Here is a 24,943-nt window from a genome sequence, read left to right on the forward strand (position 1 = left end):
ACAATTCAAGAGCGTGTGAATTCGATCAAGCCTTTCTTCCGACTGCAAAATAAAAAAAACTCATACTTGGCATTTACATTATAGTAATTGCCATAGTCATCAACACCCTCCATCTATTCTTTAGGGACAGAAAAATAAAGACAGCCATGGAACTTATCAGGCAGGCAGAGACGGGCAAAGGCAGCCACAGACACAACTCTCTGATCCAAAAGCAAAATAAAGATTTCTTTGATGCCCTGTTTCAGAGTTTAGCACAATATATTAATTTACATTCCCCAAGCCAACTAGAGGAGTTTGTACAACTTATAGATAGGTGATATCATGTAACCTATCCCAAAAGAAGAGGGGGGAATAAAGAAAAAGAAAATTTTAAATGCAGAAAGTAAGATAATCCCATGGTTCTAGCTAAACACAGCCATGGAATGCAATACTCGCTTAATTGTAGCTGACATCCATCGCTGAGAACCAAGGGCAGCAGTATGTAAAGTTATAATTATCACATTTGTTGTTCTAAACTCCCTCAGGAAGAAGCTCCACTTGGAACTGCTCACCGTCTCCTTGATATTTTAAAATATAATATAGCAAAGATAACGCAAAGATTCAGCAAGTTTCAGTCAACTGAGGATCAGGGACACTGGTAGATAGTGAAGTGGTACAGCCCGAGCCTTGCAGTCACCTGGCAGAAGTGGTCAGCTGCATGTGCTTTTCACAGTTAAGCATCTAACATGTAGAAAAAAATCACAAGAAAAAAAAAACCCTATTCCTGGTGAGCCCCATATCGGCATTCAACTTCTGTCCCTTCAACAAGCCTCTCCACGGCATCTGAAGGAAGGCCTATCATCTCTAACGTCTTCTCCCACACTTTTAGAGAAGTCTCAACGTTGTGTGCCTCTTCAGAAGGGTTTGTTGGGCGGCAGTCTTGGGAGAGAAAAGCAGAGACAGGCCATTCATCTGCTTTCAACATCTCACAGTACTCTGGAACCTGAGGATCAGTAGCAGCAAAAAGAGCACTTCTAGAACCTACAGGGACAGTGTATTTTCATTATTAGCTCAGATTTTTAATTTCTTGTCTTCTTAATACAATTTTTTGAGAATGACAACAAATATCTCTTTTTTTTAACAACAGAAGCACAACAGTTTTATTTTTCTTAGTAAAGCTTCTAAAATTGCTTTCTGGTTTTGGATGATCAAAATATCATTCAGTTATGAGAGAGAGGGAGTGAAGAATCATGAGGGAACAGGGTAACTAGAAGAGGCTGGCAAATTATGCATATAAAGATCTATTTTTTTTCACCATTCAGTTGGTGACATCATTTACCTCCCCCCGCCCAGCAAGAAAAAATGTGAACGCTCTGAATACAGTTTGGAATAAAATAGTGAATTCTATTGTAAGGATAGCGAAAGGGAGATACTTGAGGACTAAAAAAAGTGGGTGGTAAGATCAAGAAGTCCATAAAGCCGTTAAGACAAAAAGAAATTGGTATAAGATACGACAAAATTGTAGAAATATAGAAAATCTTGGAAAAAATAAAGCAAGAAAAAAAATACAAAAAAGACTATCAATGAAGTTAAACACAAAGCTTATGATACTTTATATACTAGCTAGATACAAAAGAAGGAGAAAAAGACATTTATAGACTTGCTAGAACTAGAGAAAGAAAATGCGAAGATTTAGGTTTTGCAAAATGTACAACCATAAAAAAAATGTTCTCTTCAGAGGTTGTTGTCTTCATTTGTTACTTCCAAGTTCAATCTTCTTCTCTAAATTTTTTCAACCATCAATGGATGAAGAATACAACCTCTGAAGTCCATCGTGAAGAATTTCCATGGTTAAAACTGAGTGTTGGCAGCTCTCTGGAGGACAGTCAGAAATGCATGCAGTCCTCTTGTCATTTATAATTCTTTTCATTGATTATATCTAGTGCTTAGTGTGTGAAGAAAGAGATTTAACTAGAATCATAATTCTAAAAAAGAAATAAATAGGCTGACTAAAATTGGTCAAATCAAATGTGAGAATTGGAAATGAAATATCTTTATTGCCCCAAATTGTAAATCTTTTTTAAATGTTATGGGATAAAATAGGATAAACAAGTAACAGAATTCAATAGGATTCACTTAGAATTCTATTTACCCCATGTAAGAATGATTAGATTTCTAAATGAATTGAATTGAAATTAATTTAGTTGAATCCCATTTCAACATCATTCCAAGCATAGTGATAGATAAATCTTGTGTATACCACCTTGAATATTAAGTGATCCAAGTAATACGTCAAAATGTGCCAAGACCCATAATAGGAAATCCAGTGGTTCAGTAAGCCTACCCACATGGCTCTTACCTAGCTAGCTAGTGTACCCTGTACTTGCACCCATACCATGTCTAGAAGTGGAGAAGAATTGAAATGGTATTTCTTATTATTTTAAAATAAGGTACAATCTGAATGTCTTATAGAGACTACAAGGATAATCTAAAAGGAAAGAATAACAAAAGAAAAGAATGACAATTGCTAACAAATCTCCTAGAATATCTCCTAAGAATAGTTACATAATTACAGAAATTTTCCTATAATCAAGGAGAGTTGACTGGATAAATTTGGAAACTTTCCAACAATCCCCCTCAAGCTTGTTTGAAGATGTCTTCCATAGCCAGCTTGCCAATCAAATTTTCGAATTGCTTCTTTGGTAGTCCTTTTGTAAGTGTATCTGCTACTTGTTCAATAGTAGAGATAGTGTAAACAAATCAGTCCACTATCCACCTTCTCCTTTATAAAATGCTTGTCGACCTCAACATGTTTTGTTCTATCATGAAGCACTGGATTGTGAGAAATGGCTATGACAAATTTGTTATCGCAATAGAGTCTCATAGGTAGTGGATTAGTGACTTTCAATTCTTCCAATAATTTTTTAATCCACGACACTTCACAAATTCCATGATCAACTGCTCTAAATTCTGCCTCTGCACTACTCCTAGCTACCACATTTTGTTTTTTGTTTCGCCATGTAACCAAATTTCCACCAACAAAGGCATAAAAACCAAAAGTTGATCTCCTATCAGTTATACTTTTAGCCCAATCTGCATTAGTGTATACATCAACTTGTAGATGTTTATGGTCTTCAAACAATAGACCTTTCTTGGAGTCCCTTTAAATATCTCAAGGATTCTATATACTGCATCAAAGTGATCAAGCCCTAGTGAGTGCATGAATTGGCTTACCATACTAACAGTAAAGGGTATGTCAGGACATGTATGTGATAGATAAAGTAGCCTTCCAATCAATCGTTGGTACTGGTCTCTTTTGGTTACTTCTTCAGGCTTGGTAGGTTGTAGTTTAAGATTAGGCTCTATAGTGTTGGGCTAACAAGGCTAAATCTCGTTTTGATAATAACATATCAATGTTACTTAATGTGTTTTGAAGTAAAGTTTCACGACCCAAGTGTTTATGAAGTCAAGTGATTCTACTTGAAGAAGTTTGTTGAAACTTAGACTTAAAGCTACAAGCCATGAGGAACATGAAGAATAATGAAGAATTGATCAAAGCTCAAATGGTTATTGAAAGCCTTACAACATGAAGACTTAGGAACTTAGATGGTTTTATTTCGATTTAAGCCTCATGTAAGTACTTCTATTCTCAATATTGAACTTGAACCTCTTACAATTTATTCTGGACTTAGAGACCTGATTTAGTACATGGAAAATATTTTCATAAGGTCTAAAATATGTTTTCCAAGTTAATAAAAACAAGTTTTGCAATTAAAGTTTGAAAAACACTAAGTAGTTAGTGGTCAGACGACTAATATGCTACTGACTTTGTTAATGAAAGAACAGAATGGGATCAGGCGACTGACCTGCTACTGACTGTTCTTATGCGCTATTTTAATTAAGCTCAGGCGACTGACCCTATGGATCAGGCGACTGATGTCAATGTTTTAAACTTCTAACAGCGCAAATTTTGTTTCTAAATTTGAACAATTGGCTTTCCAAACTTGAAGCAAACTTGGGGAAAACAGTAACTATTGTCTCTACTCTATATAAAGTGAATCTTCTTGCAAATTAGGATAACCGATACTCACATACAATTCTAAATTCGTGTTATACTACTGAAATTCTTTCTGAAAAGGCTGTTATGAGTTCTTGCTGAAATCCTAGTGAAATTCTGATTTGATTTTCTGAAATCTACACTCTAAAATCAAAATATTGTTAGTATCTTCGTGAGCTTTATCTCTTTATTGATTTATTTAAGTATATTGTGCTCTATCATGTACAAATTTTGCTCTGTTGAAGAGTATTTTTATTGTACAAACAAACTTCTATTGCTGGTTTTGTTATTGACGGTTCAGGTTGTTGAATCGTTGCCTGGCGAGAGGATTGTTCTCCTTAGAGAGAGATCTCCACCTTGAACGGAGAGAGGGGTGCTTCACCTGGTTAACAAAGTGGGAAAGGAAATCCTCAAAGTGTGTTGCTTTAGGCAAGGACGTAGGCTGCTGGCTGAACCTAAATCTTATGTTCGATCTTCTTCTTTCCTATCTCTTTAATTCTTGCAAGTTACAATCTGCGTGTATGATTTTAAATTCATTGGAAACTTGCTAAATATTGGGTTTTGATTGTGATTGAATCAAGGTATTATTTTGAATGTTGGTTTATGTTGATTGGATTAAAAAATCATATAAGAACTAATGTCTGAATTCAGGTGTGAAATTGCTGAGGTAAAGTTTTGTGATTGAATGCTTGATTGAAGCACAGGTATCAAAATTTTGTGCCTTGAGAAAATTGTTAATTGTTGCTGAAATTCAGAACTAAATATTGGAATACCTGAAGTTTAAATTTGATTAATAATTTCAGCAATCATATTTATATCTAGGATTGTTGATTGGTATAGTACGGTCGCTGATTAGCTTATTGTGATTGTGTGGTTGTGGCAATTTAAAGGGTTAAAATAAACTGAAATTCCGTTAAGAAATTTTTTAGTACCCAATTCACCCCCCTCTTGGGATTACATCTTTAATTTCAATTGGTATCAGAGCGTAGGTCATAGTAAATCCTAACAAGTAGCTACACAAAGATCCTTATGGCACACATAAGTGTATCTCCTTTTGGTGAAGATCAATCTTCATCTAGACCTCCTATTTTCTGCAGTGTAAACTATACCTTCTAGAAACAACGAATGAGGATATTCTTGCAAACTATGGATTGGAAGGTCTGGAAAGTAGTTACCCATGGTGACTTTATTCCCACTAAGAATGTAGATAATAAGGAAATCCCTAAAGAAGAAATTGATTTGAATGACATAGATACGAAGCTGCTGCAAATTAATTCCGGTGAATGAATGCATTGTGTACTAGATGCTGATGAGTTCAATAGGATTATGGGATGCAAATCTGCTAAGGAAATTTGGGACAAGTTAGAAGTCACCTATGAGGGAACCGTAGATGTTAGGGATAGTAGGATTGACATGCTCACCGGCGAGTATGAGGCTTTTAGGATGAACCCTGAGGAGTCCATAACTAGTATGTATATTAGGTTCACACACATAATTAACTCTCTTAATGCACTAGGAAAGAACTACACTACATACGAGACGATTAGGAAAATCCTTAGAGGACTTCCTCCCATTTGGGAACTTAAGGCCACTGCCATAACTGAGGGAAAAAACTTGAAGAATATTTCCCTAGATGAACTTATAGGATCGCTTCTCACATATGAGATGGTAATGAATGAAATAACTGCTGAAGTCAGTAAACAAAAGAAATCAATAGCTCTTAAAGCTTCAAAGGAAAGCTCAAGTAAGGAAGAGGACAATGAGTTGGATGATGATGATTTAGCCCTATTCACTAGACGACTAGGCAAATTCTTCAAAAAGAACAAAAGATTTGCTAGAAAATTCAGCGGATCAAAAACAGACAAAGGTGAAACAAGCAAGAAAGAAACAAAGAAAGAACCCCTGACTTGCTATAATTGTAAGGAGGAAGGACATAAAAAGCTTGATTGTCCAAAGCTTAAGTAAGATGCCAAGAAGAAGAAAAATAAAGCAATGAAAGCAACGACTTGGGATGACTCCAGCTCAAGTAGCTCAGAAAGTGAATCAAGTGATCAAGAAATAGCTAACTTGTGCTTCATGGCAAGAGATGATGAGGTAAACTCTTATTCAAACTCACCTGTAGAATCTAGTGATGAATCTTGTAATGACTCGTGTGAGAGCATGCCTTCGTATGATGAAATTCAAGCTGAATTATTTTCACTGCATAAGAGGTTCATAAAAGTGTCCAAGAGAAACATCACACTTAAAGGAGGAAATGAAATGTTAATGAACCAACTAGAGTCATGTAAATCGGCTGAAAAAGAAAAGGACCTAGTTATTAATGAACTTGAAAATAAAATAAACCAGATGGCTAAAGAACTAGTAAAGCTGCAAGCTAACTGTAAAGGAATAAAAGATTCAGAAATACTATGTCTTGAAAGTAAAATTGAGGATCAAACTACAATCATCTACAATTTTACTAGAGGAAAGGAGAACTTTGAGAAACTAGTTGGATCACAAAGAATGTTTTTGGATAAGGAAGGCATAGGATTCAATGGAGTTGAAAACAAGAAGAAAAAGAACCTCTACATGAGGTACTTTGTAAAAGCTTCAAAAAATTATGCAAGCACAACTTCAACAAATGCATATGAACACACTACGTGTTTCTTATGTAAGGAGAAGGGACACATAAAATTTGAATGTCCATTCAAGAGAAAGAATATCTATTATGCAAGCTGAAGGAGAAATTGAAGATGATGTAATGCATAGAGTTAAAGCAGGTTGGTTAAAATAGAGAAGTGCTTCAAGTGTGCTATGTGATCGTAGAATACCCTTAAAATTGAAAGGGAAGTTTTATAGGACAGCTATAAGACCAGCTATGCTATATGGATCGGAATGTTGGGCAACGAAGAAATATAATATCCAAAATGTAAAAATTGCCGAGATGAGAATGCTTAGATGGATGAGTGGTATAATATTGAAAGATAAATTAAGGAATGAACATATTCGTGGTAAGTTAGGGGTAACTCCTATAGAAGATAAGATAAAGGAGGGACGACTCAGATGGTATGGACACTTGCAACGTAGGCCTTATAGTGCACTTGTGAGGAAGAGTGACTTAGTTACTGTGGGGGGCAGAAGAAGGGGTAGGGTAGACCTAAAATAACTTGAGAGGAGATAGTGAGTAAGGATTTAATATCCTTGAATCTATCAAAAGAAATGGTCTATGATCACATAAATTGGTGAAAAAGGATTCAAATGGCCGACCCCACTTAGTGGGACTAAGGCTTGGTTTTAAATGTTTGTAAAAACCCTAACTTTTTTGAACCTCAGCCTACTGACCCTCTTCTTCTCCTCTCCCAAAGTCTTCTCCTTCACTTCCAAGTGCTCTCCCACGAAGATTTCTCCGTTTAATCTTCAAATTACCTCCCCATCTTTCTTCCTACTATCATTTTAGAAGACTCTACCGAACATCTTCTTCAAGAACCATGCCAAAGACCAAGCAACAGGCTAACTGAGGCTCCACTTCACGGAACGATGATACCCCAGACATTGAAAAGTGGTTGGCCACTCCACAAGCTAGAAGAATGTATCGTGAACATATCCAATCTACCGAACCCATTCTCGGTAAGATTTTAGATGTTTCCCTTATAAGAGAGGGTTTTCCTGATTTCTTGCCCATGTTTGATGCTTTGGGTTGGGAAAGATTGATCACATATCAAGCTAGGGGCGTTTATCCAAATTTAGTTAGGCTATTCTATGCAAACATGACAAAAGGGGATAATGTGTATTCCACAACGGTCATGAAAAAGACATTTGCTTTAACTCCTCAAACACTGGCCATTAGACTTAGAATCCAAGAAGGAGAGTTTGAATGTCCACAACTTGGACAATCTTGGATTATGGCTCAAGATTTCACTCCTGAGGAATTTTTACCGATTATAATGACCGAAGAACCTGTTTATTTTGGTCAACCTCCGCTATACAGGCAACTAAATCTAAAAACTAGGATAATACAAAGTCTCATTACCTATAATATCTTGCCTAGAGTAGGGTCTTGTGACCATCTATCCTACTTAGATTGTTTCGTAATATAGTGCTTGTATAAGGGAAAACACCTTGATTTGCCTAGCTTGATTCTGAAATGGATGATATCAAGAGAAGAAGCAAGGGAAAATCTTCCTTATGAAGGAATTTTAACCCTAATCTTTGAACATCTAGGATTCACTACCCCATCCACCTTGTTCATTAAAGAAACCCATTATGATTATTTTTCATCTACTACTATTAAGCAAATGGGACATGAAAAGTATCAGGAACATGGATGGTTGCCTAAGGGTGGTAGGGCACGTAGAGCTGATGCAGGATTTCAGGCTGCTCAGCAACAGGCTCCAGAACCACAACAAGATGTACCACAAGCAACCGATGCTCCTTCGTGATTTGTAGATTATCGTCAGCACATGTATTCACAGTTAAGTGCATTTCGTGGTGAAATGAATACATGTTTTGGAGCACTTCAGTCCAGCTTCACCGCATTTGATCAGAGGCTCAAACGCCTTGAGAGCTATATGGGTGGCTCTTCTTCTTCGCGAGGGAAGGCTCCCATGGAGACAAGCTCGGGAGGTGATGATGATGATGATGAGGAGGAGGGTACTAAATCCGATGGTGGTGATGACAATGCTGAAGACTAGACCTTAATTTCTTAATCTCTTTTATTACAAACAATCGGATTGTAATATTTGCTTTTGCTATAGCTCTTGACAATTTTGCTACTTCCTCTTACTGTTTAATTTAGATATTTTGTATTGCATGCTGATTTTGGATCTTCTTGAATATTATTTGCATGTTGGTTATTGAATATCTAGATTGGACATCTTAATGGATGTTTGACTTGAGAATTGCATGCTGAATTTCGGACCATATATTTGTGAATTGATTGCTGACTTTTGGTCCTAAGATGATTTGCATGTTATTTTTTTGAGTTCATTCTTTTTGTTGATGTCAAAAAGGGGAGCAGTGTGCGACAAAATGATAAGTCGTGTTAGGAGAAGTGAGTGGGCAAAATGATATGAGATGAAATGTTGAGTTTTGATACAATGATATGATACGAAATGTTGAGTTTTGATACAATGATATGATATGATTAGTTTTTGATAGTCAATGCATAATAGTCTTGATATAAGCATGAGTTTACATGTTAGATTTCCATGGTACATGCTATACAGTTTGATGAGATGTTCATGTTGAATATGTTTCCCTTGTGAATGTACTGAATATTGGATAGTGTCAAAAGGAGACATTACATTCAGGGGGAGTAATGCATGATAGTTTGTTATATGTTATCTTAAAATTCTGACATAAGCTTTGAAATTGCTGACGTTCATGTAATGACTTGTTAAGGGCAATACTATTGTGAGGGGAGCCTTATTAAGGCTTTCTCATTTTGATCCTTATTTGTCATCATCAAAAAGGGGGAGATTGTTAGCCTAACAAGGCTTAAACTCGTTTTGATGATAACAAATCAACGTTACTTAATGTGTTTTTAAGCTAAGTTCCAGGACTCAAGTGTTTATGAAGTCAAGTGATTCTACAGAAGCTTAGACTTAAAACTATAAGTCATGAGGAACATGAAGAATAGTGAAGAACTGATCAAAGCTCAGATGGTTATTGAAAGCCTTATAACATGAAGACTTAGGAACTTAGATGGTTTTATTTTGATTAAGTCTCGTGTAAGTACTTCTATTCTCAATATTGAAGTTGAAGCTCTTAGGATTTATTCTAGACTTAGAGACCTAATTTAGTACATGGAAAATATTTTCATAAGGTCTAAAATATGTTTTCCAAGTTAATAAAAACAAGTTTTGCAATTAAAGTTTGAGAAACACTTAGTAGTTACTGGTTAGGCGACTGATGACTTTGCATCAGGCGACTGAGATGCTACTGACTTTGTTAATGAAAGAACAGAATGGGATCAGGCGATTGAACCATCGGGGTCAAGCGACTAACCTGCTGCCGACAATTCTTATGCGCTATTTTAATTAAGCTCAGGCGACTGACCCTATGGATCATGTGACTGATGTCAATGTTTTAAACTTCAAACAGCGCGAATTTTGTTTCTAAATTTAAATGATTGGGTTTCCAAACTTGATGCAAACTAGGGGAAAACAGTAACTATTGTCTCTACTCTATATAAAGTGAATCTTTTTCGCAAATTAGGGTAACCAATACTCACATACAATTCTAAATTCGTGTTATACTACTGAAATTCTTTCTGAAAAGGTTGCTGTGAGTTCTTGCTGAAAACCTAGTGAAATTCTGATTTAATTTTCTGAAATCCACACTCTACAATCAGAATATTGTTAATATCTTCATGAGCATCATCTCTTCATTGATTTATTGAAGTATATTGTGCTCTAACGTGTACAAATTCTGCTCTATTGAAGAGTATTTTTATTGTACAAACAAAAAAGTATTGCTGGTTTTGTTATTGACGGTTCAGGTTGTTGAATTGTTGCCTAGCAAGAGGACTGTTCTCGTTAAAAAGGGATCTCCACCTTGAACGGAGAGAGGGGTGCTTCACCTAGTTAACGAAATGGAAAAGGAAATCCTCAAAGCGTGTTGCTTGAGGCAAGGACGTAGGCTGCTGGCAGAACCTTGTAAAAAATCTTGTGTTCAATCTTCTTCTTCCCTATCTCTTTAATTCATGCAAGTTATAATCTGCATGTATCATTTTAAATTCATTGGGAACTTGCTGAATATTGGGTTTGATTGTGGTTGAATCAAGGTATTATTTTGAATGTTGGTTTATGTTGATTGGATTAAAAAATCAGATAAGAACTAATATTTGAATTCAGGTGTGAAATTGCCAAGGTAAAGTTTTGTGATTGAATGCTTGATTAAAGCATAGGTATCAAAGTCACTCAATTTATTTACTGAATTTGTTCCTTGAGAAAATTGTTAATTGTTGCTGAAATTCAGAACTGAATATTGGAATACCTTAAGTTTAAATTTGATTAATAATTTCAGCATTCAAATTTATATCCAAGATTGTTGATTGGTATAGTACGGTCGCTGATTAGCTTATTGTGATTGTGTGGTTTTGGCAATTTAAAGGGTTAAAATAAACTGAAATTCTGCTAAGAAATTTTTAATTACCCAATTCACCCCCCTCTTGGGATTACATCTTTAATTTCATATAGGTGTCTCGGCTGCTTTACACCCTAGTAAACCTGTTTCTCCAAGCAAGTCAAGCACATATTTTCTTTGTGAAACAAAAATACCTTTTTTTGACCTTGCAAATTCCATACCGAGAAAATACTTCAAGTCACCCAAGTCTTTAATCTCAAATTCATTAGCAAGCAACATTTTTAATTTCTCTAGATCCTTGTTGTTGCTGTCATTACCTGTCAAGATAATATCATCAACATACACAATTAGAATAGCAACCTTCCCTTCACTTGAGTGCTTATAAAACATGGTGTGATCAGCTTGACCTCGGCTGTAACCATGACCCTTTACAGCCTTCCCAAAGCATTCAAACCAAGTTCTCGGAGATTGCTTGAGCCCATACAATGAATTTTTCAATTTACACACCTTATCTTTGCCAAGATTACCTTCAAAACTGGTGGTAATTCCATAAACACTTCATCCTCTAGATCTCCATTTAAAAAAACATTCTTTACATCCAACTGGTGTAAGGGCCAGTAAGAATGTACAGCTAAGGACTGTAACACTCGAATTGAGTTTATCTTGGCCACTGGAGCAAAAGTTTCTTGATAGTCAATTCCGTATGTTTGTGTAAACCCTGTTGCAACGAGTCTTGCCTTATATCTCTCTATATTGCCATCAGCCTTGCATTTAATGGTAAAAACCCACTTGCAACCTACAATTTATTTTCCTTTGGTAAATCAACAATTTCCCAAGTACTGTTGTTCCGTAGTGCATTCATCTCTTCAAGAACTGCTAACTTCCAAAGTAGATGATCGATAGCTTCCTGAGTGGTCCTTGGAACAAATAGGTGAGAAATATTGGATGTAAAGGCCTTATAATCAAGGTATGATAAATATTTGGAAATGGGGTGTGTGGTACAGGTACATCAAGGTCAGTAGATTGATCAACTGGAAGTGTAGTAAAAGGATTACGTGGGATTTCCAAATGAGCAGTTTTTGGAGGTGATGATTAATTCTGCTCTGAAATTGTGAGATGATCCTTAGTATTAGAACAATACCTGACTCTAGTATAAACATGAAGCTCATAAGAGGGATTCTTCTATAGCAATTCTCCCCTTATTTGTGAATCCTTTATGCTTTGTACAGGCAGATTGGTATTTCCATTTTTTTCACTATTTAAAATTTCAGTTCCTCAAATGTTTTGTATTGGGATGTCAATGTCAAGGAAAACATTAGGCATTGGTATAGAAGTTTGCCCAAACTGATCTTCACTACTCTCTTTCTTCCCCTAAAGATAAGTTTGGTTAAAGTAAGACTCATTTTCAACAAAAACAACATCCATACTGATGTGAATTTTTTTTTGTTTTTGGATTCAAACATTTGTACCCTCTTATTGGGAGCATATCCAAGAAACACACATTCTTCAGCCCTAGGATCACATTTAGATCTAAGATGAGCTGGAATATGAACAAAAACAGTGCATCCAAATACTTTTAGAGGTAGATAAAAAATTATATTATCAGAAAAGGATTTTTTTAGGCATGCCGAAGGAGTGATATACTGCAGCACACAGGTAGGCATTCTATTAATAAGGTAACAAGCAGTTAGAATAGCATGCCCCCACAAATATTTTGGAATATGCATAGAAAACATTAGTCTGTGCAACCTCAAGTAAATGACGGTTTTTTCTTTCAGCACCATTTTGTTGTGGGGTGTCACGACACGTGGATTGATGTTGAATCCCTCTTTCTTTCAAAAAATTTCCCAAAACTTGGTTGAAATATTATGTACCATTATCCGTACGAAGTATGCTTATTTTTGTTTGAAATTGATTTTCAATCATACTATAAAAATTCTTGAATAATATTTCAACTATAGATTTTCCATTCATCAAATATACCCAACAAATCCGAGTATGATCATCTATAAAAGTCACAAACCATTTTTTTCTGGATAAGGTAGTAACCTAGAGGGACCCCAAACATCACTATAAATCAAATAAAAAGGTTTTGATGCGCAGTAGACTTTTGAATTATGAGGAACTTGATGACTTTTTGATAAATGACAAACATCACAATGAAGAGACCGACAATCCAAATTTTTAAGCAGACTAGGCAACAAATATTTTAAAGTAGAAAAAGTAGGATGCCCTAATCTAAGATGCCAAAGCATTATTTCATCACGCACAGGGATTGAACTAGTACTAACACTCAAGCCCTGAGCTTGTTTATTGCTAAATAGGGTATCATCAAAATAATAAAGGCCATCGATCACCTAGCACTGCCAATCATTGCCCTTGAGTTCTGGTTCTAAAATTCACAGTGAGAATCAAAGAATATGAATACGACAATTAAAATCACGGGATAATCTACTAACAAACAGAAGATTGCAAGTAAGTTTAGGAACATGATGGACAGATTTTAATTATATTTCCCCAAAAATTATAATTGAACCTGCTCCTGCAATGGATGAAAGACTCCCATCTGCAATCCTCACCTTTTTATTACCCGGACAAGGATAATAAGATTGAAACAATTGGGGTAAGGGTTTGTTAAGGAAATGGGGAATACAAAAAATTAGGAGTAGAAAGTAAGGGATTGAAATATATAACTTGAATCCAATTACTTGAAATAGTAAGAATAATGAAGCATATACCTTTGAGCCTCACACTAATAAGTTCTACGAATCACTCCTAGGGAGAAGAAAGCCTCACATTTTCTAGGGTTTATAGAAATCAATTTGCAGCAATGTTACTAATAATTCTTCATTCAAAGCTGCAGAGTAAATCAATACAAAGTTTATACAGGAATCATGCTAGGTTAGTCTGAACAATAATTAATCTTCACTGTCGAAATAAAGAAAAATTGACCATGAGATAAAATAAAAAGGGGGGGCCCAAAATAAATCAAAGACCCGAAATGCCCCTCAAATAGGATCCACAGAAAAATAATTGAAAAAATTTTCAATGACCAGTAGTACTGCACAGTTGCAACTACTGTGAACAGTACCACACTACAGCATCGAGCTACAGTGCCATGAAGAGTGCCCATGCCTAAAATTTAGTTCAACTCCCAGGACAATGTCCATCATCATCCCATCAAAAAAATACTTGTGACAGAGAAACACTTAGTCCAGAAGAGAAAGAAGGGCAGGCCCCCAAACCCAACAAATACACATAAACACACCAAAATATGAAACACAACAATGAAATGTGAGCACCAGATGCAACCAGTTCAGACCAGCTTAGTTTGGGACAACTGGTTCAACTCTAGTCCTCTTCATTTCATGGTTTTAGGGACTAACTGGGCTCATGTGGTGACTAGTTCCAGTCAAATCTGTTTGGGCTGGCCAGTCTGCAGAGTTCTAAAACAATGGCAGAATAAGATCCAGCATATCCACAACTTTAGTGGTATTGCAGGAACATGATTATAATAGAAAGGCAACTGGCGGAAAACTTTGGGAGCTTTAAAAATCATAAGAAACTTCAGAGGGTTAATTTCACAATGAGCTGTCATCTAGTGCTGGTCCTCTTTAAGAAATGCCAACCTTATTTGGTTTTATCACAAAGAGTTTACAACTCACAACCAAACTAGTTGAGATATAAGCAAGATGGTCACACAAGATAGATGTCTTGATTCTAAAGAAATGCATTTGTCCATCCATATGATGAACTGCAGATGACTAATTTCTGCAATACAGAGAACAACTTGCTTAAGAGTCATATCAGCACAAGTGAATTTTTTTTCTCTCCCCCTCCCCCCTCTCTCTAATGAAAAGCACAAACTATCGTAATGAACACCGTAAATTAACTAAAGCCTAGTACAAGAAACAAATAGGCCAACGACAAAAGGTCAACTCTCCATAAAATCGTCAGCATGGACATTGACATCAGGAACCTCATTACCTTCTTGCACAAGGATGCTGCTCTGACTGATTTTCCAGAGTTTGATGAGGTGAAAGTAGAGAAAAAGAGAAGAAAAAACAGACTGAAAGACTAAGTCTATGCAATTCGCAAGGTTATTTTAAGTCTAAAAGCCCTGATTCATAATGAACACATAGAAAGCAATAATTCCTCAAAAGAGTGAACATCTATCCATAAAGTAAACAGTCTACAGAAAAGTTGACTCCTTCTCAACATGCATTATTGAGGTAATTTTTATTTGTTTTCCATTATCAACCAATATAACTGAGAAAGCAGTTTAAGTAAAAAATTGAAATAACAACCCCTAAAAACCTCACCTTCTTGAGCACTAAGAATAAAATATGGTATTAGATGATAAGCAGCTTGAACAATTTTGGGAAGATCCCTCGCCTGCATTTAACAGTATCATATCAAACCCAAACAATTGCAGATATAACTTCAGAATGTCTTGAAGATTAGAAGAAGCCAAAGAATTCTGATTAACATATTAATCTTCAGTTTGTTTCCTTAAATTTTTCATATAAACACCATGATTCATAGAACAATATTAAAAGTATTCAGAACATTCATATAAACATCTTGAAATTACAAAATTATACATGAATTGGAATGATGTGACTGCACAATCAGCGTCAACTCATTTTGTTAACATGACTCATGATTTCAAGAAATAATTCCATCCTACAAACAGCTCAGAAGTCATAATCCTATTTCAATTTATGCAACAGTGCATACTATTTATAGTAAGGAAGTACATGACCTGATAGAACACATATCTTATTTATTTATTTATTTTACTGGTAACTGGGGACAGGAATAGTGAGGTTTGAATTCTGTTCCAATATCTGAATTTATGAAACTAATGAATAAGTATATTCAAAACTACAAAGTAACTCAACTCAGCACTCTTTACAATTTAACTGAACAAGTATTATATCTTCTTTTATCTTAAAGAAAAGCTGCATTTAAGAATTAGCAGGTCATTTCTATAAAACTAGAACAATTGCAGTTCTAGCCATACACAGCCCCTGCCACCAGCAATGCAACCCGTATCACCAGATACACTGTCAACTCATTACTTAAAGGCACAATGCTACAATCTCAAAGTTACAGAGATTACGTTTACATCTCATTCCTCATCTTGCCACACATCCATCAAGACTCTCATCTGCCTTTCACCATTCAAAACATTGGAGATAACATAGAACAAAACAAGCCTACAGAAAACCGGAGCAAGGACATAATCATCTTACAACAGAAGGCATGGAGCAAGAAAGCATAGGCAAAACAAACAGTCCTATGTATTGCAAACAAAGGTAACGCACACCCTATCGGGTTTGGAGCTTTTTTTATTATTTATTTATTTTTATTATTATTATTTGTAAAAGCTCCCATAGAAAGCAGGGTCTGCATACCTTCTTTGAAACACTTCCATGGTTTAAAACCAGACTATTTCAAGAAAGCTCCCTAGAGATCATGGATCACTCAATTAGCTCCAAACAATATCATCCAGTTGTTCCATTGAAAACCTTATTTTGGACCACAATTATTTTGACAACTTCAACCCATTGGACAAGAACCTGTTAATATTGTACATTTAAGCAGCCAGATCCAAGCTGACATAAACCATGCAAAATATGAGGCAAATAGAAAGTTCTTGTGAATTCCTAGAAATTCTTATCTTAATTACAACAATGCTACTGTCATTAGTATCAAGATCAAATAACTAAAAGAACTGGGTTTGCTGAAACTTAACTGCACATTCTATCGAAGTTGATTATACACCTAGATTCTCTAGATGTTTTTCTAGGTTCAACTTGTAAAAGGAACCTCCCCAAAGCAGTACAAACAAAACTCAGAAATTTTCTGTTCATTACTCAAGGATAATATTGGGGAATTTATCACCAGAGCTTTAGGGAGATCCTCCTCATCAGAACTAAAGCAAGGGTGCCATGTAGATAATTAGGAATTAATCTTGACAAAACAAAGGGTACCCCTAAAGAACGCCATCAAAGAATCAAAAAAATTTAATAAAGAAGCCATTCTCAGAAGAAATAAACTCTAACAAGGTTACATGGCTTTACTATTTCCCTACTCCTCAGTCAACTTCAACAAAAGAAAAGAAGCCATTTTTCCAGAAAAGCACTTACCAATCAATTATACTAATAAGCTCCAGCTCTAACTAGAGACGAGGGTTGCCTTGCTTGGCAGGGATGAAAATTTGAGATAACTTCTGATATTAAAATTGAATTTGAAAGGCTGATATGAGGTTTCCCAATCCGATTTTCAACTCCACCACCGCCCTTACATTATGTTTTAGGTGTATCACTGTTATTATAGGAGGCCATTTGGATTTGAAAAAAAAAAAAAAACAATATTGGGATATTCTCCATTGCGACATTCACAGATGCTGGATTTTGGAAAAGGTTTTGGGTGCAGGGAGCAGGCTCAGTAGAACTAGAAACTCAGGGAGGGAAGAATTCCCTCCAAAAGTCAACCAACTTAGACCTGATAGGTTCTCCAAAGTAAAATTTGTTAGAGAAAAGCAATCCAGCAACATTGATGACTTCCCAACAGCAAAGCTTCTCTTTGTATTCAACATTCTCATGCTTATCCATCCAAATCACATACTAGCGAAGTAGGTGAGAACCTCAGATCAACATTTGCAAGACCATAAGTGGAGTGGTGCCTGAGATTTCACCAATCTCCAATCCATTCTTGCTGAGCTGTGCCATACAACCTTCTAATCCATTCATCTCTTTCACCTATAGGCTTTCTGCTTCAAGCTTGATCACTTGCCCGCAACACTTCATCGTATTACACCAAAACTCTACAGTATGGAAAATCGACAACTGCTGCAAATAGAAGGCATGAAATAATAACTAAAATCACAATTTTTTTTCATTGAAATGATGGAGAAAATGAGATATTCAGGATCCTAACACCAGTAAAAGTAAACAAGAAATTGATCATGGCTCAAGAATAGAACATGAGTGAAATGGCAGAGCTTAGCAGTAAGTTAAAACACTATCAGGACTCGCTTTTGTATCATCGTGAAGCAAAAGGAGTTTATGGATGGATGTTAGTTTACTTGTTCTGCATGATTACAGCTGAGTGCACTCCAGAGATCATTCCAGGTATTGTTCAATGTTAGGGATGTGGCTCATATTTTCAGTGGAACGCATGCACCGGTGGAAAGCATCGTGAAGCAGGGAACAATGAGAGGTTTGCAGGATGCAAGATTGAGGGCAAACCGTCGACGGTTTGGGGTGTAACCGTCGACGGTTTTAGGCAGTGCTGCAGGGTGTTCTTCTCGGCTTCTAACCGTCGACAGTTTAGCCTAAACTGTCAACAGTTTCGCTCACGGACGTCACAGATTTTCAAATCGAAGATCAGTAGATTGGGAGTCTGTGGAGGAATTTCCTCCAGGGGATCGCTACAGAAGTGTTTTAGATTAAGTAGAAGTTTTTTGTACGCATTAGATTAGTATTTAATCATCATTATGTAAACCCTAGTTTGATTATCTTTGTAAGCTTCATTGTGATAGCGAAAAACAGCCGCTGCTCCCATGAACATTGGCAAATTGCTGAACCACATAAATTCTTCTGTCTTTCATTGTCGCTTTTGTTTATTCTCATTGTTGAGTGATTGCTTGTTTAGTATAGTTCATCATCGACTGCTTGCCTTGCTTGTTCCATTGATTGTTTAGGGAGTTCGTGTGAGGTCTTCCGCTGCGCACACTCGGCATCAACAATTGGTATCAGAGCACTAATTGTTTGCACAACAATTGGTATCAGAGCTATTGGTTCGCAATGACTGGGATTCATTCTGCAAAGTTTGAGGTTGGTAAGTTCGATGGAACGGGGAATTTCGGGCTTTGGCAGAGGAGGGTGAAGGACTTGCTAGTGCAGCAAGGGATGGTGAAGGGTCTATATGGAAAGAAGCCGGAAGGCATGGACGACGCAAGTTGGAAGCAGCTGGAAGCGAGATCTATTTCCACTATCAGGTTATGTTTGGCTGATGATGTGTTGTATCACGTCATGGATGAGGAATCGCCAACAGCGGTTTGGCTGAAACTGGAGCGCCGGTACATGTCCAAGTCATTGACGAACAAGTTGTATCTTAAGCAAAATTTATATTGGCTTAAGATGGCAGAGGGTTTGAACTTGACTCGGCACATCAACACATTAAATTAGATCATTAGTGATCTGGGGCGAGTTGATGTGAAGTTCGAGGAAGAGGATCTTAAATTAGCATTGGTATCCCACCTGTTCTCATCCAACCCAAACTTACTTATTATTACTTTATGCCAGCCCAACGATTCTTCTAAAGGGAAACGCCATAGCCATTTAGCTAGGAAAGTGGTATTTTTAAACACCAACTTGCCAAGACCCAACTACCCTCCTTTTTAGATCCACAAATGTCATTCCAACTCATTATATGGTCCCTATGACTCCCCCCAACGGTCTCTTATGATCCACTCAAGCTTGCCAACAATCCCTATTTGAATCTTGAAGATAGACAAGAAATATAACAGGATGCTAGCATGACAAGTCTGAATCTTAGTAATTCTACCCCCAAGAGAAAATGGGACTCCCTTCCAACCATCTTATCTCTTCGCCATCTTTTCCACTGCCGGGTTCCAAAAGGACACCTAAGTATGTCAAAGGCCAATCCAAAATACCACATCCCACTTCATTAGCCCACTCCATAACACACTCGACTGGCACATTCACAGCCACTTAACCACTCTTCCCCATATTGATTTTGAGCCTCGACACCCACTCGAAAACATGAAGAATACCCAAAACACACCTAAAAGAGAGACTGTGATCTTCTACAAAGAAAATGGTGTCATCAGCGAACTGGAGATGCAAAACCAGCACCCCCTCTCCCCACTTCTAGACCTCTAACCAAACCCCTTTCCACCGGCCTATTTACCATCCTATTCAAAACACCTACTACAAGAACAAACAAAAACGGGGATAAAGAGTCTCCTTGTCTAAAATACCTTGAAGCACCAAACCAAGATTTAGGCTCAACCGTAAAAACTCTATCCAAATAACTCTAGCTCACTCAATCATAGTCATTCTCGAAGTCTAGTTTAAAGACAAAATCCCCTCTCCTTATTCCTATGAATACCCTCCAACACCTTATTGGCAACTAAAATAACATCTACAATCTGCCTCCCCCAAACGAATGCACTTTGAGCACTAGAGATGTATCACCAAGCACCATACTCAACCTATTATCTAATACTTTAATAATAATCTTATAGACACTAGAAGCAAGACTAACAGGTCTAAAATCCTCCACTTTAATAGAATTAGATTTCTTTGGAACCAAGTCTATAAAGGAGGAATTAATATTCTTACAAAGGACTCCGTTATCAAAGAACTTGCTAAAAAACTTTCAACAAATCATCCTTTACTATATCCCAACAATCTTGAAAGGAAGCAATGTTAAAACCATCCAGTCTTGGAGCCTTATCCCGATGCATCCCAAAAACCCCCCCCCCCCCCCCCCCCAACTTCTTCCTCATAAATAGGTCTCTCTAACCAACACATCTAATCAGTAGATGTACGGTTCCAATCCAATCCCTCTATCATTGGCGTACAATGATCCTCCTCTAAATACAAATTCGGAAATAAATTGGTGATAACATAAACGATATGACCTTGATTATTAGAAACTATCCCATCCCCCACATCTAACTCCCTAATCAAATTCTTACTTCTTTTCCCATTAGCTATGAAAGAAACAAGAGTTGCAATCACCATCCTTGACCCATTTGTATTTGATCTTTTGTTTCCAACTCCTCATTTCCTAAACTATCACCTCATCTAGCTCAATTTTCAAGGAAACTCTCCTAATCTCCTCACAATTTGTGAGATTATAATCCTGCTCCTTCCAATCCAGTGAAGCTAACTCATTCAAGATGTTAGATGTTCTAATTCTGATGTCACCAAACACCTCCTTATACCAAACTTTCAACCTTTCCTTCAAGCAATTCAACTTTCTCATGAAACGGAAACCACCCCAACCCCTTTTCAAATCCTCTCTCCCCAAGAGTCCTTAACCAAAGGCTTGAAGGCAACATGATCCAACCACATATTCTAAAAGGTGCAAGACCACAAGACACCTTACTAGCTTCCAACAAGATTGGAAAATGGTCAGACATAGTCACAGGAAGAGCACAATGAGAAAGGTTTGGAAATTGATACTCCCACTAGCTGCAAAACAAAAACCTATCAAGTCCGCTAACCCACCCCTCCCCCCCCCCCCCCCCCCGGCCACCCTATAGACCAAGTAAACAGATCATTCCCCAAGGGAATATCTCTTAAACCACAATCCTTGATAAGCAAATCAAAATTCTGCATGCTAGTTGTTACTCTGCCACCTACTTTATTCTCATTGGGGAATCTAACTACATTAAAATCACATCCCACGATCCACCTAGGGGAGCAGAAGCCCAAAACATGGTACAAATCCTCCCAAAAAGAACTACTAAGAGTTGGTCTAGTAGGCCCATACATAGAGGAAACCCACCATTGACCCCCTCTCTCGCACTTCGAATAACACAAAAAGGGAGAAAAAACCAGACAAAGTGGTCCAACTTGGAAATATTTTGAGAATCCTACATAACGAGGATGCCACCAGAAGCACCGCACGAGAGTAAGAACTCTCACTCCTTACTACCCCCCCCCCCCCCCATCAACCTCTTCCTATTTAGTCTCCTAGACAATGACAATATTAAGAGAGTCTTTGTCCAAGACTTCCTTTATCAAACTCCTCTTCCTAAACCCTCCTAGTCCTCTTAGTTTCCAATTGACATGCTTCGTACGTACTTTAACTTGATTACCCCCCTTGCCAACCCATTTACCGCACTCGTAATTAACAGAAGAAACCAAATTTTGAAGCTCTCTCTGGACTTCCTTTTTCCTTTTTCATAAGTCCTAGGACTAAGGCCCACCTTCACCGAGTTTCCAACATGATCTAAAAGCTCCAACCCTAGATCCCCAAGGAGTTTAAGTGGGTCTATATTGTCTCTCTCACCACCCTTACAACTAAACCCACAATCCTTCCTCCTATTAGAGTCCTCCTTAAGGCATAAATTTTCCAAAGAAAGAATGGGTTGGTTAGGAATAGGTAGAATACCTTTGCTAATTACAGACAGGCCAAGGTCCTCCATAAGAAGATCACCCTTCCCAAAAGTAACCCCCCAGCAACACAAGAAGGATTAGCAAAATTATCCATAGGTGAACAAATGAACAGAAGGCCAGTATTAGAAGGCACAGGCCCCTCAACTTTTAAGACTTAAAAATGATCAAAGTTGTAATTAATGAGATTTATACCTACTTGAGCATTTTCAGGAGGCAGTCAAAGGCAATCTCTATCTGACTATTGTGATATCATTATCAAATTCACACCCTTAGCTAACTCTTCCCCCGTGTTTTCTTTACTACAATTTTTCAATTAACCCGAATGGATAATATTATTCTCTATTTCCTGAGGGGTAGCCTCTTGCCTCATGATTTCACAACCACTCCTTTCCTAGCATCCACAAATCTCTTATTTATCCAAAGTTTTCAACTAAGAATAGCCCAAACACACGTCCTCAAATTTCCAAATCTAATCCAAAAGAAAACCATTATTATCCTCTAACAGGTCTTCCAATTCATCGAAGTCCTGCAATATACACCTCTATTCGGCCTCACAAAGTTGTGTTGTATTTTCCACAACCTTTTGAAGTATCTCATTCTTCTAAACCGCTTCTTTGATATCTAAAGATTCTATATTATTTGTTGTATCCTCCTCCTTGAAGTGAAAGGTCAAAAGCAGGTTTTACTTTTCCTTCCGATGTCATCTCAAAATCCCCCATGATTAGCGAATGACTAAAATGTTCCAACTTGTCGATCAATTAAGCTTTTGGCAAGTTAGAATCATGTTTAACTCCTGGACTCTTCCTCGGACTAGATTTTTCCTTCTCCACCCACCCTAGGTCCACTGATCTAGCTCACTTATAATTTTTTGGGCTTGCCCCAGAAAATAGGCTTCAGTACAAGACCTCTAGCCCACAATGAGTCATGTAATGTTGTTTATCCACTTTCACAATTTTCGGCCTTCTAATCAAACCAATTATTTTAGGCAGAGACCTTTCACCTTTCTCCCCTAATTTTTCTCTTTCTAAAATCAAAGTCTTACCTTTATCAATTGTCCGACAAGACTCACTGGAGTAATTCCATATCTGATCATTTTAGCTCCATGCTTTACGGCCTATGCATAACTTAGCTCGTCGGGTAATCCCTTAAGTGTCATAGCCTTCCATTTCTCTCCTCTATACCGGTTGAACTGCACTGCCTTCAAGCCATGCCAGGAATTTTCGGTGGTTCCTTTTCAAGCATTCTTTGTCCCCTTTCAATGATCTGCAAAAACTCCACCAACCTAAGGCTTCCTTGCCCTCTGGAATTCTCAACAAAAATCTACACCCCAAGTACAGTAGTTTCTCAACTACTATCATTCTTCTGAATTTGTTTGACTTAAATCTAACAATCAACAAACCTGCTGGGAATTTCATCTGCTTAATCCATAGGAATTTAGTATTATGGCCCCATAACTCTGACATCTGCGCAAAACACAGCAAGATGTCTTTCTGCCTTCTCCAAAATTGGAAGGGCTCCCGACATTGAATCCATTCAATAAAGAATAGTTTTCTGTCTATTGAGATGCATTTTGGAATCATGGGAACTCACGTGCTTACTCTACACCTTCTTCCTTAACCATCAGACTCTAAGTTGTACAAAATAAGCAAAAGAAAGCGCTAGAACAGGTTACCAAAAGCTAGAACTTCTGGGCTCGCAAATCCTACTTCTGACAAAATAGGGTTGCTTCGAAAGGGAAAGCTTTGATTCTACCCAAAATGAAAAGAAATATTCGTTGAAAAGACAGCCAAAGAATAACTCTGTGATGTGAGATGATAGACCTGATATGTAGCGATGAAGAAAAGTCACAATGGTAGAGTAGTTGTCATCGCGAAAGAGAACAAGTTGTGAACAAAAAAGGAGATTGACTACAGCTGATCTGCAGCAAATAAGAAGAATCGCAATGGTATATAGGTCGTAATCTAGAGAGTGGACAAGTAGTGAGAGTCAAAATGATGGTACAAATGCTCTTCCAAAGGCTTCAATTCTAGTGATTGACCCTTCACCTGAGCAAAGGCTTTGATTCCTAGTGGCCAGCCCTCTGCCAAAGAGGAGACTTCAAGCCTACAAAGAGGCTCTAGAAATTTTGGGTTCACAACTCTTGCTTCTAACAAAAGAGGGTTGCTTCGAAAGGGGGAGCTTTGATTCTACCCAAAGTGCAAAGAAATCTTCTTTGAAAAGACAGCCAGAATAACTCTATGATGTGAGATGATAGACCTGATATGTAGCAATGAATAAGAGCCGCAATGGTGGAGTAGTTGTCATCGCGAGAGAGAACAAGTTGCGAATAGAAAAGGAGATTGACTACAGCTGATCTGCAGCAAAGAAGAAGAGTCGCAATGGTGTATGGGTCGTTATCACGAGGGTGGACAAGAAGTGAAAGTCACAATGATGGAACAAAGGCTCTTCCGGAGGCTTCAATTCTAGTGCTTGACCCTTCACCTGAGCAAAGGCTTTGATTCCTAGTGGCCGGCCCTCCGCCAAAAAGGAGGCTTCAAACCTATAAAGAGGCTAAAGTTATCGTCGAACGTCAATGAGACAAAAGGGTTCAACAACTGGAGGCTATGAAGAAGAGTCACTAGAACTAGGGTTCATCATCGCTGTTGTGTTCAAGTTCATCTATTCTATTTTATTT

The 24,943-nt window shown here is 37.3% G+C and overlaps 1 protein-coding gene across 1 annotated transcript in view; it reads right to left on the bottom strand.

Moving 5' to 3' along the window:
• Positions 1-201: 201 nt before the first annotated feature.
• LOC131157131 (dehydrogenase/reductase SDR family member FEY-like) overlaps positions 202-24,943 on the bottom strand; it is a 53,596-nt gene continuing 28,854 nt past the window's right edge. Inside the window, exons 7-8 of the mRNA XM_058111041.1 lie at positions 15,424-15,496; positions 202-1,020 (exon numbers count right to left, since the gene is read on the bottom strand). Coding sequence (XP_057967024.1) covers positions 758-1,020; positions 15,424-15,496 — 336 coding nt within the window. The 3' untranslated portion in view covers positions 202-757. The remainder of the gene's footprint in view (positions 1,021-15,423; positions 15,497-24,943) is intronic.

Source organism: Malania oleifera, chromosome 6 (assembly GCF_029873635.1).
Source record: "Malania oleifera isolate guangnan ecotype guangnan chromosome 6, ASM2987363v1, whole genome shotgun sequence".
Classification (NCBI taxonomy): Eukaryota; Viridiplantae; Streptophyta; class Magnoliopsida; order Santalales; family Ximeniaceae; genus Malania; species Malania oleifera.